General features: G+C 38.0%; 1 protein-coding gene across 1 annotated transcript; it reads right to left on the bottom strand.

The window, feature by feature from the left end:
- Nucleotides 1–2,865: 2,865 nt before the first annotated feature.
- Nucleotides 2,866–3,759, bottom strand: LOC107780281 (uncharacterized). Its single transcript, XM_016600813.1, has 2 exons — nucleotides 3,306–3,759; nucleotides 2,866–3,194 (listed from the first exon to the last, which is right to left on the bottom strand). The coding sequence occupies exons 1-2, from the start codon at nucleotides 3,757–3,759 to the stop codon at nucleotides 2,866–2,868; spliced, it is 783 nt and encodes a 260-aa protein (XP_016456299.1).
- Nucleotides 3,760–14,548: the final 10,789 nt, after the last annotated feature.

The following is a 14,548-nucleotide window of genomic DNA, read 5'->3' as shown; positions in this document are numbered from 1 at the left end:
GTCACCTGCATTGGTTAGCACGTCCTAAAAACTCACAATTAATAATTACTACTATCATTGGGTTGCCTCTCATGCAGCGCCTAATTTAACATCGCGGCACAACACAAACAAGCGCATTTAAGGCTCGCTCGACCTCTGAGGTTCCGTCAGGTGGATCTCTAACACTTCCTTTGGTTCTTTCATGCCTATGTATAGCTTCAATCTTTGCCTTTTGACTCTAAATGTGTGAGAGTCTTTCTCTGAGGTAATCTCTACAGCCCCTGAAGGGAATACTTCAACCACTCGAAACGGCCCAGACCATCATGACTTAAGCTTACCCGAGAATAGCCTTAATTTCGAATTATAGAGCAGTACCATGTTCCCGGGTTTGAAATGTCGCTCAACAATGTTCTGGTCGTGCAACCTCTTCATTCTTTCCTTGTACAACCTTGTGCTCTCAAAATCAAGATGTCGGAACTCGTCAAACTCATGCAATTCAGTGGTTTTAGTTGTGCTCGCAGCCTCAATGTCTAGGTGCAGCTGTTTCAGTGCCCACCAAGATTTATGTTCAAGTTCCACTGGAAAGTGGTAGGCCTTCTCGAACACCAACTTATATGGTGACATACCAATTGATGTTTTAAAAGTAGTTCTACAAGCCCAAAGTGCATCATCTAGCTTTTTCGCCCAATCAGTTCTTGTGGCATTCACTGTCTTGGTCAATACACTCTTTATCTCTCAATTAGACACTTCCACCTGTCCACTTGTTTGTGGATGATACGGTTTTGCTACCTTGTGATGCACATCATACTTCGCTAGCAACTTCTCGAAGGCTCGATTATAGAAGTAGGTGCCTCCGTCACTGATAATAGCTCTCGGTGTCCCAAAACGGGTGAATATGTTCTTCTTTAAAAAACCCACCACTACTCTTGCATCATTAGTGGGAAATGCTGCAGCTTCTACCCATTTGGACACATAATCTACAGCAACAAGTATGTACTTATTGCCAAAGGAGCTGACAAAGGGTCCCATGAAGTCAATCTCCCAAACATCAAACACTTCCACCTCTTGAATCGGGTTCATGGGCATCTCATGGCGACGAGAAATGTTCCCGGTTCGCTGACATTCATTGCAGCCCTTCACCCATTGGTGCGCATCTTTGAACACTGTTGGCCAAAAGAAATCGGCTTCTAGCACTTTCGCAGCTGTCCTGACTCCTCCAAAATGCCCTCCATACGCCGATGCATGACATGCCTGCAAAACAGAATATTGTTGATGCACCTCCGAATCATATTGCCAACACATATTCGAAGCAGGTAAGGTTCATCCCAATAATACATGCGGCAGTCATAATAAAACTTTTTCTTTTGCACAGATGAAAGGTTATAAGGAACTATACTGCTTGTCAGGTAGTTTGCAAAGTCTGCATACCATGGCACTTCCTCAAGACTTGTAGCGAGCAGTTGCTCGTCTGGAAAGGTTTCCAGAATATCCTCAACCTCAACTGAGTTTTCAGCTCCCTCAAGTCGTGATAGATGGTCAGCGACTTGGTTTTCTGTGCCTTTACAGTCACAAATTTCGAGGTTGAATTCTTGCAATAACAGCACCCAACGAATCAGGTGCGGCTTAGACTCCTTCTTCTCAATCAAGTACTTGAGAGCTGCATGATCAATATATATAATTACCTTAGAACCAATCAGATATGATCTAAACTTGTCGAATGCAAACACCACAGCCAATATCTCCTTTTCAGTCATAGTGTAGTTCAGCTAGGCTTCACTTAACGTTTTACTGGCATAGTAGATTGGGTGCATTAGCTTGTCTTTCCGTTGTCCCAGCACTGCCCCCACTGAGTAGTCACTAGCGTCACACATGAGTTCGAAAGGTTGCTCCCAGTCGGGGGAAACAATGATGGGTGTTGTGACTAGCCTCTTTTTTAACTCCTCGAATGCTACCCTGCAATCATCAGAGAACAACAAAGGGTGATCTTTTTCTAACAACTTACAGAGAGGGTTTGCGATTTTTGAGAAGTCTCATATGAATCTCCGGTAGAAACCGGCATGCCCAAGGAAGCTCCTGATTGCCTTTACTGAAGTTGGAAGGGGAAGCTTTGCTATCACATCCACTTTACTTGATACTCGGTGTCCCAAGACTATGCCCTCTTGTACCAGGTTAGTCTCAATACACCGTTTCAGCTTACGAGTGAGGTTTCTAAGGCACTCCTCGAATGAGTTTCCCACCTCTAAGAAATTATCAATGAATAGCCTCCATTATGTCTTCTATCATGTCAGTGAATATGGCCATTATGCACCTCTGAAATGTGGCGGGTGCATTGCATAGGCCAAAGGGCATCCTCTGAAAAGCATAAATCCCATATGGGCAAGTGAAGGAGGTCTTCTCTCTGTCCTCTGGTGCAATAGGAGATTTGGTTGTACCCTGAGTACCCATCCAGAAAACAGAAGTGTGACCTCCCTGCCAATCTGTCTAGCATCTGATCAATGAAGGGAAGTGGGAAGTGGTCCTTCCGGGTGGCTAGATTTAGTTTTCTGTAGTCCATGCAAATTCCCCAGCCCGTGATGGTTCGTGTTGAGATCAGTTCATTGTTATCATTTTTTATCACCGTTATGCCACCCTTCTTAGGCACACATTGCATCGGGCTGACCCAGCTGCTGTCATAGATTGGGAAAATGATTCCGTATCTAACCACTTTATTACTTCTTTCTTCACCATTTCCTTCATGTTGGGGTTCAGCCTTCTTTGATGTTCCCTGGAAGGTTTGTGTCCCTCTTCCAGCAGAATTTTATGCATACAGTAGGCGGGGCTGATCCCCTTAATGTCTGCCATGGTCCACCCAATGGTAGTCTTACACTCCTTGAGTACCTGCAAGAGTTATTGTTCTTGCACATCTAAAAAGCTGGATGAGATAATAACTGGTAATATGGAGTCAGGTCCAAGTAACTCATACCTGAGATGGGCGGGCAGTGGCTTCAATTCCAACTTTAGTGGTTCTTCAATGGATGGCTTGGATGGAGGAGTTTCTCTATTTTCTAAATGTAAGGGCTCAAATTCAAGAGTTCTATCCCAGAACCCTCTGCCCTCTAACGCCAACACCCATTCTACCAATTCTTCTCCATTAACCTCATCTAAATTCATCAGACATGTAGGAAGAGGGTCCTCAATAGTCAGCATCTCATCATCAGTTTCTACAATTACATGCACTGCATCAATAGGAGAGCAATTGGCGAATTCACTTGGTCGCCTCATAGATTTTTGCACATTGAATGTTATCTCTTCATCGTTCAATCTCATCTTGAGCTCCCCAGTCTCACAATCAATAAGAGCTCTCCCAATGGCCAAGAACGGCCTTCCCAAAATTATGGGAATTTCTTCATCCACCTTGCAGTCAAAGATCACAAAATCGGCAGGGAACACAAATTTTCCTACCTGAATCAACACATCATCCAGGATATTAGAAGGTCTTTTTACGGTCCTGCCAGCCATCTGCAACAACATAGAAGTGGGTCTAGCTCTTCCAATCCCCAACCTCTTATAGATCGATAGAGGCATAAGATTTATGCTAGCCCCTAAATCACAAAGTGCTTTGGCGAAAGCGAAGTTACCAATAGTGCAGGGAATTGTAAAGCTCCCTGGGTCAAATAGCTTCTCAGCAATTGGTCTAGTCACCACTGCACTGCAGGTCCGAGTAAGAGTCACCGTGGCCAAGTCTTGGAAATCGAATTTTCGGGACATTAAGTTCTTCATGATTTTTGCATAACCAGACATCTCTTTCAAAGCATCTATTAATGGAATATTTACCTGGATTTGTTTCAGCATCTCCAAGAATTTCTTATATTGCTCCTCTTTTTGGTACTTGGCCAGACTCTGAGGGAATGGTGCGGGAGGTTTCTTCTTCCCAATGATTTGGGATTGCTCTTTATCAGCTGCCACCTCAACTACTTATTCCTGGGCTATCTCAGCTTCTTTCTCAGTCTCAATCTGAATGTTATGTTCTTCCTGGGTAGGCTGGACTGTCACCTCTGTTAGTTTCGTTGACTCATCTAGCTCAATGGGCACTGGTACACTACTAGAATTTCGGAAAAAAGCGACCAAACTTTAACGATCAAAGTTGGTCTGTCAAGAAAAGCGACCAAAGTTGGTCACTAAATTGGTGAAAATAATAAAATAATTATTTGATATACATTAGCGACCAAGGTTGGTCACTACTTGGTTGCTAATTTCGTCAAAATATTGACCGGACTGGTTAGACTTGCTTGGTCAAAGGTATACTGAGATTAGCGACCAACGTTGGTCGATACAGGGGGACCCACTTATAAAATTATAATAATTATAATATTATTTAAAAAAATTATAAAATATAAATAAATATAATTTAAAATTAACGACCAAAGTTGGTCGCTAATTAAGGGGTAAGCAGATAGCGACCAACTTTGGTCGCTAAAATGTGACCCAGTTATAAAATTTTAATAATTATATTTTTATTTAATAAAATATAAAAAAATATAATTCAAATTTAGCGACCAAAGTTGGTCGCTTACAAAAATAGGAGACCAACTTTGGTCGCTAATCTGGGACCCAGTTCTAATGTTTAATAATTATATTATTATTTTAAATATTATATAAAATATAAATAAATCTGATTTAAATTTAGCGACCATTTTGAGACCAAAGTTGGTCTCTTTTCAGGTCAACAATGGTCAAAATTAAAAATCACTTTTGTATTTACTATCTAAATAATATAAATATAACCCGTTAACACTTTTTGTAATACAAAGGATGAATAGACTAAAATATACTCTAACATGCTATATATACAGTTAAGCAGTACTACGAAGTGTGCGTGTGTGTGTGTATATATATATATATATATAAGAACATGAAGCGCTCGGAACACAGGGACAAGTTCTTTTAGGTATTGATACACTTGTAAATTGATTCATCGACTTATAACCTACTCATATGCATGTATATATGTTAACAATAAATAAAAACGTCTCGACTTATATCAATTAATATATATATATATAGCTTTATATATATATATATATATATATATATATATAAGCTATATTCGATATAATATTAGCTAATGCACTAATACTTAGTGCATAGTATAGTATAGTATATATATACTAAGTGTATTATATAATACACTATACTATATATATAGTATAGTTTATTATACATCAAGGTATATTCGATATATATAGTATAATATAGTATATAGTATATAAGCTCTCTCTTCTCTCTCTCTCTCTCTCTCTCTCTCTCTCTCTCTCTCTATATATATATATATATATATATATATATATATATATATATATATATATATATGAAGAGCTCGGAACACGGGGAGGGGTTCTTTTAGGTATTGATACACTTGTAAATTGATTTATCGACTTATAACCCACTCATATGCATATATATATGAATTAAAACGTCTCAACTTATATCAATTAATATATGTATATATATATATAAAAGCTATATTCGATATAATATTAGCTAATGCACTAATACTTAGTGCATAGTATAGTATAGTATATATATACTAAGTGTATTATATAATACACTATACTATATATATAGTATAGTTTATTATACATCAAGGTATATTCGATATATATAGTATAATATAGTATATAGTATATAAGCTCTCTCTCTCTCTCTCTCTCTCTCTCTCTCTCTCTCTATATATATATATATATATATATAAGAACATGAAGCGCTCGGAACACAGGGACGAGTTCTTTTAGGTATTGATACACTTGTAAATTGATTTATCGACTTATAACCCACTCATGTGTATATATATATATATATATATATATATATAGAGAGAGAGAGAGAGAGAGAGAGCTTATATACTATTAAAATTCTAAATTTATACTACATATGTACATAATTTTAAATTGAATTAAAAGTAATTTAATTTTTTTAGAAATAGCGACCAACTTTGGTCGCTATTTTGGTCAAAAAGTCAAAACTTATTTAGCTACCAAATTAGCAACCAAAGTTGGTCGCTATTTTTAATTCCAGTGTCAAAACCGTGTTTCCCCTCCCATTCTTTCAAAAAAATCCCCCAAAATCTCAGTTTTTTCTCTCACACTCAAACCCCTCCCCCCTTCCGACTCCCAGCAACAACGACGCCACCCACGCCACCGACGAACACCGATGACAGCAGCTCCACCGCCGGCGACATCCATTCCCAAGATAGGTTTCTCTCTCCTTTCTTTGTTTTTTTTGAAATACACTGATTTTGTTTATTTTCTCCATGTTAGGGTTCGAAGTTATATATTATTTGTTCAACCATGTTAGGGTTCAAAGTTAATTTCTCCATGTTAGGGTTCAAAGTTAGCTCAACCATGTTAGGGTTCAAAGTTATACATTATTTGCAATTTTTACGGTTCTTATTAATACATTTAGTCCAAAATATTTAGTTGTACCTACTAATTTGGGGAAGAAATTGTTTGAAGAGAAGAAACCCTAAGAGTTGCATCTTTAGGATTATGTATTGGAATTTTAGTTTATAAATTGAAATTTTAGGATATGACTTGAACTTTTGTGGATATGAGTTGAACCTTTAGGATATGAATTGAACCTTTAGGATATGAGTTGGACTTTTAGTTTATTTATTGGAATTTTATTTTGTAAATTGAAATTTTAGGATATGACTTGAACTTTTGTGGATATGAGTTGAACCTTTAGGATATGAATTGAACCTTTTGATATGAGTTGGACTTTTAGTTTATTTATTGAAATTTTAGTTTGTAAATTGAAATTTTAGGATATGACTTGAACTTTTGTGGATATGAGTTGAACCTTTAGGATATGAATTAAAATTTTGGTTTATGTATTGGAATTTTAGTTTATAAATTGAAATTTTAGGATATGACTTGAACTTTTGTGGATATGAGTTGAATCTTTAGGATATGAATTGAACCTTTAGGATATGAGTTGGAATTTTAGTTTATTTATTGGAATTTTAGTTTGTAAATTAAAATTTTAGGATATGACTTGAACTTTTGTGGATATGAGTTGAACCTTTAGGATATGAATTGAAATTTTGGTTTATGTATTGGAATTTTAGTTTATAAATTAAAATTTTAGGATATGACTTGAACTTTTGTGGATATGAGTTGAACCTTTAGGATATGAATTGAACCTTTAGGATATGAGTTGGACTTTTAGTTTATTTATTGGAATTTTAGTTTGTAAATTGAAATTTTAAGATATGACTTGAACTTTTGTGGATATGAGTTGAACCTTTAGGATATGAATTGAAATTTTGGTTTATGTATTGGAATTTTAGTTTGTAAATTGAACTTTCAGGATATGACTTGAACTTTTGTGGATAAGAGTTGAACCTTTAGGATATGAATTGAACCTTTAGGATATGAGTTGGACTTTTAGTTTATTTATTGGAATTTTAGTTTGTAAATTGAAATTTTAGGATATGACTTGAACTTTTGTGGATATGAGTTGAACCTTTAGGATATGAATTGAAATTTTGATTTATGTATTGGAATTTTAGTTTATAAATTGAAATTTTAGGATGTGAGTTGAACTTTTGTGGATATGAGTTGAACCTTTAGGATATGATTTGAAATTTTGGTTTATGTATTGGAATTTTAGTTTATAAATTGAAATTTTAGGATATGAATTGAACTTTTGTGGATATGAGTTGAACCTTTAGGATATGAATTGAAATTTTGGTTTATGTATCGGAATTTTAGTTTATAAACTGAAATTTTAGGATATGACTTGTTTATGTATTGGAATTTTAGTTTATAAATTAAAATTTTAGGATATGACTTGAACTTTTGTGGATATGAGTTGAACCTTTAGGATATGAATTGAACCTTTAGGATATGAGTTGGACTTTTAGTTTATTTATTGGAATTTTAGTTTGTAAATTAAAATTTTAGGATATGACTTGAACTTTTGTGGATATGAGTTGAACCTTTAGGATATGAATTGAAATTTTGGTTTATGTATTGGGATTTTAGATTGCGGGAGGATTTTGTAGAAGGGGTTGATGACTTTATTAGACATGCAATGGAACTTCCACCAAGAATAACTAAGACACAGTACCTGGTAGAGTGTGCCTTTAATTGTTCTTCTCATTAGCGACAATGATGATGAGAAGGCAATGGCATGTGTATCAAATAGTGATGGTGTAGGTAGGAATTTAACATTTCCTAAGTAAATAAAAAAAGAGATTATAGAGGAATTCTCTACTTCATTTTCTAAGAGGAAAAGAAGTTTAATTGAGAGTGACAAGGTTGATGGTGATGGAATGTTTTCCGTTGGTCGTGACAATTCCCATAAAACAGGGATCATAAGATTCTATGATGACAAAGACGAAAGGAAGTTTTATTCTCAACTTTCTTCCAAGTCTGATCCGTAAAAGCTTAATGGAATTGGTGATATTTATTCAGATTAAGACAATGATTTGAGTGACAAAAGTATGGAAATGCTAATAAAAAGAATTAAAGGTAAAACATTTTTCTTGGAAGAGTAGGATGCTTCACGTTCATGCAGAGTTCAACATCCTTCTCTACTAAGAAAAACGTTTTACCTTTAATTCTTTTTATTAGCATTTCGATACTTTTGTCAGTCAAATCATTGTCTGAATCCGAAGAAATATCACCAATCCCATTTAGCTTATACGGATCAGACTTGGAAGAAAGTTGAGAATAAAATTTCTTTTCGTCTTTGTCATCATAGAGTCTTATGATCCCCGTTTTATGGGAACTGCCACGACCAATGGAAAACATTCCATCACCATCAACCTTGTCACTCTCAATTAAACTTCTTTTCCTCTTGGAAAATGAAGTAGAGAATTCCTCTATAACCTCTTTTATTTACTTAGGAAATGTTAAATTCCTACCTACACCATCACTATTTGAAATACATGCCACTGCCTTCTCATCATCATTGTCGCTAATGAGAACAACAATTGATCAAGACACACCCTGTCAGGTACTGTATCCAAGTTATTCTCTGTATCCAAGTTCATCCTGAGTAATAGTACCTTGAGGATAATCACCAAAGCCACCAGACAGCTTTATGATGCCAATGAAGCAAGATGAGCTATTCAATGAAACTCGTATTGTAAAGAAGAAGAAAGAGACTGATTCAGAAAGGTGGGTCGAGGGTCGAGCCTCGACTATACATGTAAGTTTTTTACTTTTTATTAAGTATTTTGATTTACTTTTATATAAATTTTGAAATACTAATTCAATATAATTTTTCTTATAGGTTCGCTTCACAGCTGATGTGGGGGAATTCATACGCAGTCAGCCACCTAATGAGTCGGTCAAGACAATCCAACTTTCAGACAAGGATGCTGAAAGAACACTCCTTAAGTACTTTATATACTTTGAACTAGACAATAGAACCAGTTTTCGAATGGTCTTGTAATAAGCGTTAACTTAGTTTTGTTAGCTTAATGTGTTAGTTCTATTGAACTTTATACTTTGTTGCTTTTAATTGTTGTTGTTGTTGGCATAAAATGCCTGTTTAGGATTTTTGGTAAGCTGGCAGGTGGTGTAGCTGCCAAAACAGGCAGTTTCTGCCAAAAATATACCAAGAAAAGCGACCAACTTTGATCGCTAGTTGGTCGCTTTTCCCTTAAAAAAAATAATTTTTTGGGCAATAGCGACCAACCTTGGTCGCTATTTAACCCAAATTTCTCAAAAGCGACCAACTTTGGTCGCTATTCCATTTAAAAAATAATAATTTCTGGAAATATAGCGACCAAAGTTGGTCACATATAATTAAAAAAAATTATTTCTTGAAGTTAGCGACCAACTGTGGTCGCATATTTTTAAAAATATTAAAAAAATTAATAAAAAAGCGACCAATCTTGGTCTCTATTTTCCAGATTTGAAAATATAATATTTGGATTAGAGACCAAAGTTGGTCGCTTTTTTATGTTTAATAATAAATAAAAAAAACGTATTTTACATTTAGAGACCAACTTTGGTCGCAAAAATTATATTATTAAAATAATAAAGCGACCAAAGTTGGTCGCTATAGTCTTTACCCAGAATATTTGGTCCTTTTACCTTAGAGATCAAAGTTAGTCGCTAATTAGCGACCAACTTTGGTCCCTAAAATAAAGGGACCAGCAATATTGCGACCAGGCATATTTGGTCACCTTTAGCCCTATAAGCGACCAACTTTGGTCGCTTTTTGTGGTCGCTTTTTACCGAATTTGTAGTAGTGGTATGAGTGTCTTAGCCTGTCCGCTTTCTCGAGCCCTCTCTTGCTCCACGTCCAAATCTCGGCCATTACGTAGACGCACTGCCATCAGCTGCTTCGGCCCTTGATCTTTTGGATTTATTTGGGTGTCTGCAGGTAATGTCCCATGAGGACGATTGTTTAGAGACATCGAAATCTGGACCATATGCACTTCAATATTCTTGATAGCTAAATCATGTGCATATACTCTTTCACTGATTTTTGCATTAGACCCAATAACCTGCTGCATCATTGCCTCAAGTCTAGCAAACCCATCTTCCTGTCGTCCACCATGCTGCTGCTGAGGAGGATGATACTCCTGCTGCTGATTTTGATTATTATACCCATGTAGCCTTGTACAAGGTGCCATATTATTAGGAGGTCTCATACCTCCTATGTTTCCATTGTTGAACTGTGGCTGGACTGGCATGTACGACTGATTTTGCTGGCCCCAATTCTAACCACCCTGTCTCTGGCCTCCATAATTAGACACATAATTCATGTCTTCAGGGTAGTAATGATGATCATGTTCTGCATTCCACTGGTTACCAATTGGCTGACTAATGCAAGATGTGCACAAGCCCCCATTGGTAGTATCTACAATGTGTACCTGCTGCTTCTGCCCTGATTCTTCCACCTTTTTGGTAAGTATACTCATCTGTGTCATTAACGTGACCATGTTTTCAGCAAGAGTATTGGATGGATCTAAGGGCACTGAGTGAACCACTGTAGTGATAGGTGCAATCTTGGTTGTCCACCCCGAATTCTGTGCCATCTTGTCAAGCAGACTCTGGCCTTCTCTCCATGTTTTGCTCAAAAATGCTCCACCAGCTGAAGCATCAACATTACCATTCACGCTATCTGACAATCCCATGTAAAACCGCTGCCCCAACATCAGATCTGGAATACCGTGGTGTGGACATATAACCAGCATCCCTTTTAATCGTTCCCATATTTCATGCAGTGTCTCCATTGGTCTCTGTTTGAAACTCAAAATTTCATCAATTTGTTGAGCAGTCTTGTTGGGTGGGTGGAACTTGTTCACGAATTGCTTGACTAACTCCTCCCAAGTTGTTATGGAATTGATGGGGAGTGAGTTTAGCCAGGTCTGAGTAGCTCCTGTCACTAAGAATGGAAACAATAACAGCTTGATTGCTTCTTGAGTTACGTTGGGCTACCTTTGGGTTTTGCAGATTGACAGAAATTCTTTAAGTGTTGTTGAGGATCTTCGACTTATGACCCCGAAAATAGTCCCTTGTTTTGCAACAAGTGTAGTATGTTGTTCATGATTTGGAATGATTCAACCTGTATTTGTGGGACTAAAATTACTATGGCCAAATTTTTAGCTGTGGGTTGTGCCCAGTCATAGAGAGCAGCCTCTGGCATAAGAGATGCCACTAGCGCTATTGGTACAGCTGGGTCTTCTTCGTGATCTCCCATGTCTGGTTCGAATTGGTGTCACGACCCAATCCCCGAACCCGGTCGTGATGGCGCCTCTCGTGACGACAAGCCCAGCCAGACCAAAACGGAACACCTCTTTTAAATAGTTAATCGTTATAAACAGTAATAACATATAATATAATACTCATAAATTGCGAAATTTAACGTTAATAACAGCATGAACCATCCCGACACAGCCCAAACCGGGGTGTCACAAGTCATGAGCTACTATAAAATCTGCTAGAGGTCTACAAAGTACGGAATCCGATACAACAGTCTGAAGAAAACATAAATGATAGAGGATAAGAGAGACAAAGGGCCGCGAACGTCAACAGCTACCTCGTAACTCCAAATCACCGCCTAGCCTGGAAGGAATCAGTGCTCAAGTGCGGACTCTGCTATACCTGAATCTGCACACACGGTGCAGGGAGTAATGTGAGTACTCCGACTTAGTGAGTAATAATTATAAATAATGGCTGAAAGTATGAAAACACGTAAAGGCACAAAGCAATTCCATATCAAGCAGTAAAATCACTTAAAGCAGTAAATCAATGAAGAAATCAAATGATATTCTTTTTTTTAAAACAAGTAAAATAGGTAATTTAACAGGTAAATAACAAGTAGAAATCTGCCCCTCGGGTACAGTATCAATCGCTCAACATAGTATCAGCCCCTCGGGCTCACTCTTAGTACAGTATCAGCCCCTCGGGCTCACTCTCAGAATAGTATCAGCCCCTTAGGCTACATCATAGTCACTCATATCAGCCCCTCGGGCATAGCATCAACCACTCAGAACAATGGGTACCCGCACTCACTATGGGTGTGCAGACTCCGGAGGGGCCCCTTACGACCCAAGCGCTATATCAAGCCACCTCGTGGCATCATGCCTCGGCACTCGACCTCACATCATTCGAGCCACCTCGTGGCATATAAAGTATCTCAGGCCCTCGGCCTCATATCACTCAGCATATCCTCACATATGGTCCTCGGCCTCACTCAGTCCAAAAATCATCACAAGCCCTTGGGCATTAGTAAAACAGTAGTTTTCAACCCAAAACATGATGTAGAAATATCATTTAAGTTTCAAATCTGAGTAAAAGTGGCTGAGTTTGTAAAACAGTAGATATCAACAGGACTGAGTTCAAATAATAAGTCAAGCAGTAAGGAAACAGTGATAAAAATCCCCGAAGGGTTCAAATAGTTAGCACGAAGCTCAAATATGGCAATCAACCCAAATCATGATGATAACAAATGAATTTCAGTCAGATATTCAGTAAAATCACCAATCGGGACGGACCAAGTCACAATCCCCAGTAGTGAAAGACCCCACGCTCATCATCCAGCGCGTATTTTGCCTCAATATAGCACTACGGTGTGCAATCCGGGATTTCAAACCCTCAGAACATCATTTACAACCATTACTCACCTCGAACTGGCTAATTCTCTAGCTCGCGGCGCCTTTTCCCCTCGAATTGGCATCCATACGCGTCGAAACTATCCAAAATCAGAATGAATACGTCACAATATGCCAAGGGAACAAAGCCTAAGAAAAAACATTCGAAAAATATCAAAAATCCCCAAATTAGCAAAAGTCGAGCCCCTGGCCCATGTCTCGAAATCGAGTAAAATTTACATTTTTAGAATCCTCATACCCACCCGAGTCTAACCATACCAAAATTATCCAATTCCGATACCATTTGGTCCTTCAAATCATCATTTTATATTTTTGAAAGGTTTCACAATTTTCTTCCCAAATTCCATCCCAAATCACAAATTTAATGATGAATTCAATGATAGATTCATGTATTCTAGCCAAATCTGAGTTAAAATCACTTACCCCGATGAATTTCTTGAAAAACCTTCGAAAATTTGCCAAAATCCGAGCTCTCTAGGTCAAAATATTAAATAAAACCCAAAACCTCGTATATATAGGGTACCCCTCAGATTCCAGCCTCGGCGGGCCGCACCAAAATGACTGCGGTCCGCGCAAGCCAGTGCGGTCCGCGCAAAAACAACCGCGGCCGCACAGGCCTTCCTCTGCAGTGATAGGCTTTAGTATTTTGGATATAACTTTTGCTACAGATGTGCAAATTAAGATATCTTTACCTTTATGAAAACTAGACACAAAGATATACAACTTTCCTTTTTGAATCACCTCAAATTTCCTTGTAGATCAAAAGATATGGGCTTCCGAAGTAGAACCAGCGGGAAGGTTCTTCACCGCGGCCGCACCCACTTTTGTGCGGTCCGCGGGACGCCTACCGCACCCGCGCCTGCTTTTGTGTGGTTCGCACAACACTCACCGCGGGCGCACTTATTTTTATGAGGACCGCATGGGTAAGTTCCGGGGCCTGCACCCCTTCTGGACCTACTATAGCTATGATTTTCGGCCTAAAACATCCCGGAACCTACCCAAGACCCCCGAAACTTCAAACTAATTGTAACAACACATCCCATGACATCGTTCAAGCTTGTTCAACACTTCGGAATGCTTACAACAACATCAAATCACCTATTTAACATAGGATTCAAGCCTAAGAATTCCAAGAACTCTTAAATTATGCTTTCGATCAAAAGGTCTATCAAATCTCGTCCGAATGACCTGAAATTTTGTACACACATCCCAAATGACATAACGAAGCTACTGCAACTCTCGGAATTCCATTCTGACCCCTATATCAAAATCTCTCCTATCAACCGGAATTTGCCAAAATATCAATTACGCCAATTCAAGCCTAAATCTTCTCTACAACTCCAAAACCCATTCTGATCACGCTCCTAAGTCACAAATCACCTCCCGAAGCTAACCGAACCATCGGAACTAACTTCCGAGCCTTCTAACACATAAGTCAACATCCGGTTGACT

The sequence above is a fragment of the Nicotiana tabacum genome, chromosome 16, assembly GCF_000715075.1.
Source record: "Nicotiana tabacum cultivar K326 chromosome 16, ASM71507v2, whole genome shotgun sequence".
NCBI lineage: Eukaryota > Viridiplantae > Streptophyta > Magnoliopsida > Solanales > Solanaceae > Nicotiana > Nicotiana tabacum.
The sequence above is the reverse complement of the archived record's forward strand: the minus strand, read 5'-3'. Positions and strand labels throughout refer to the sequence as shown.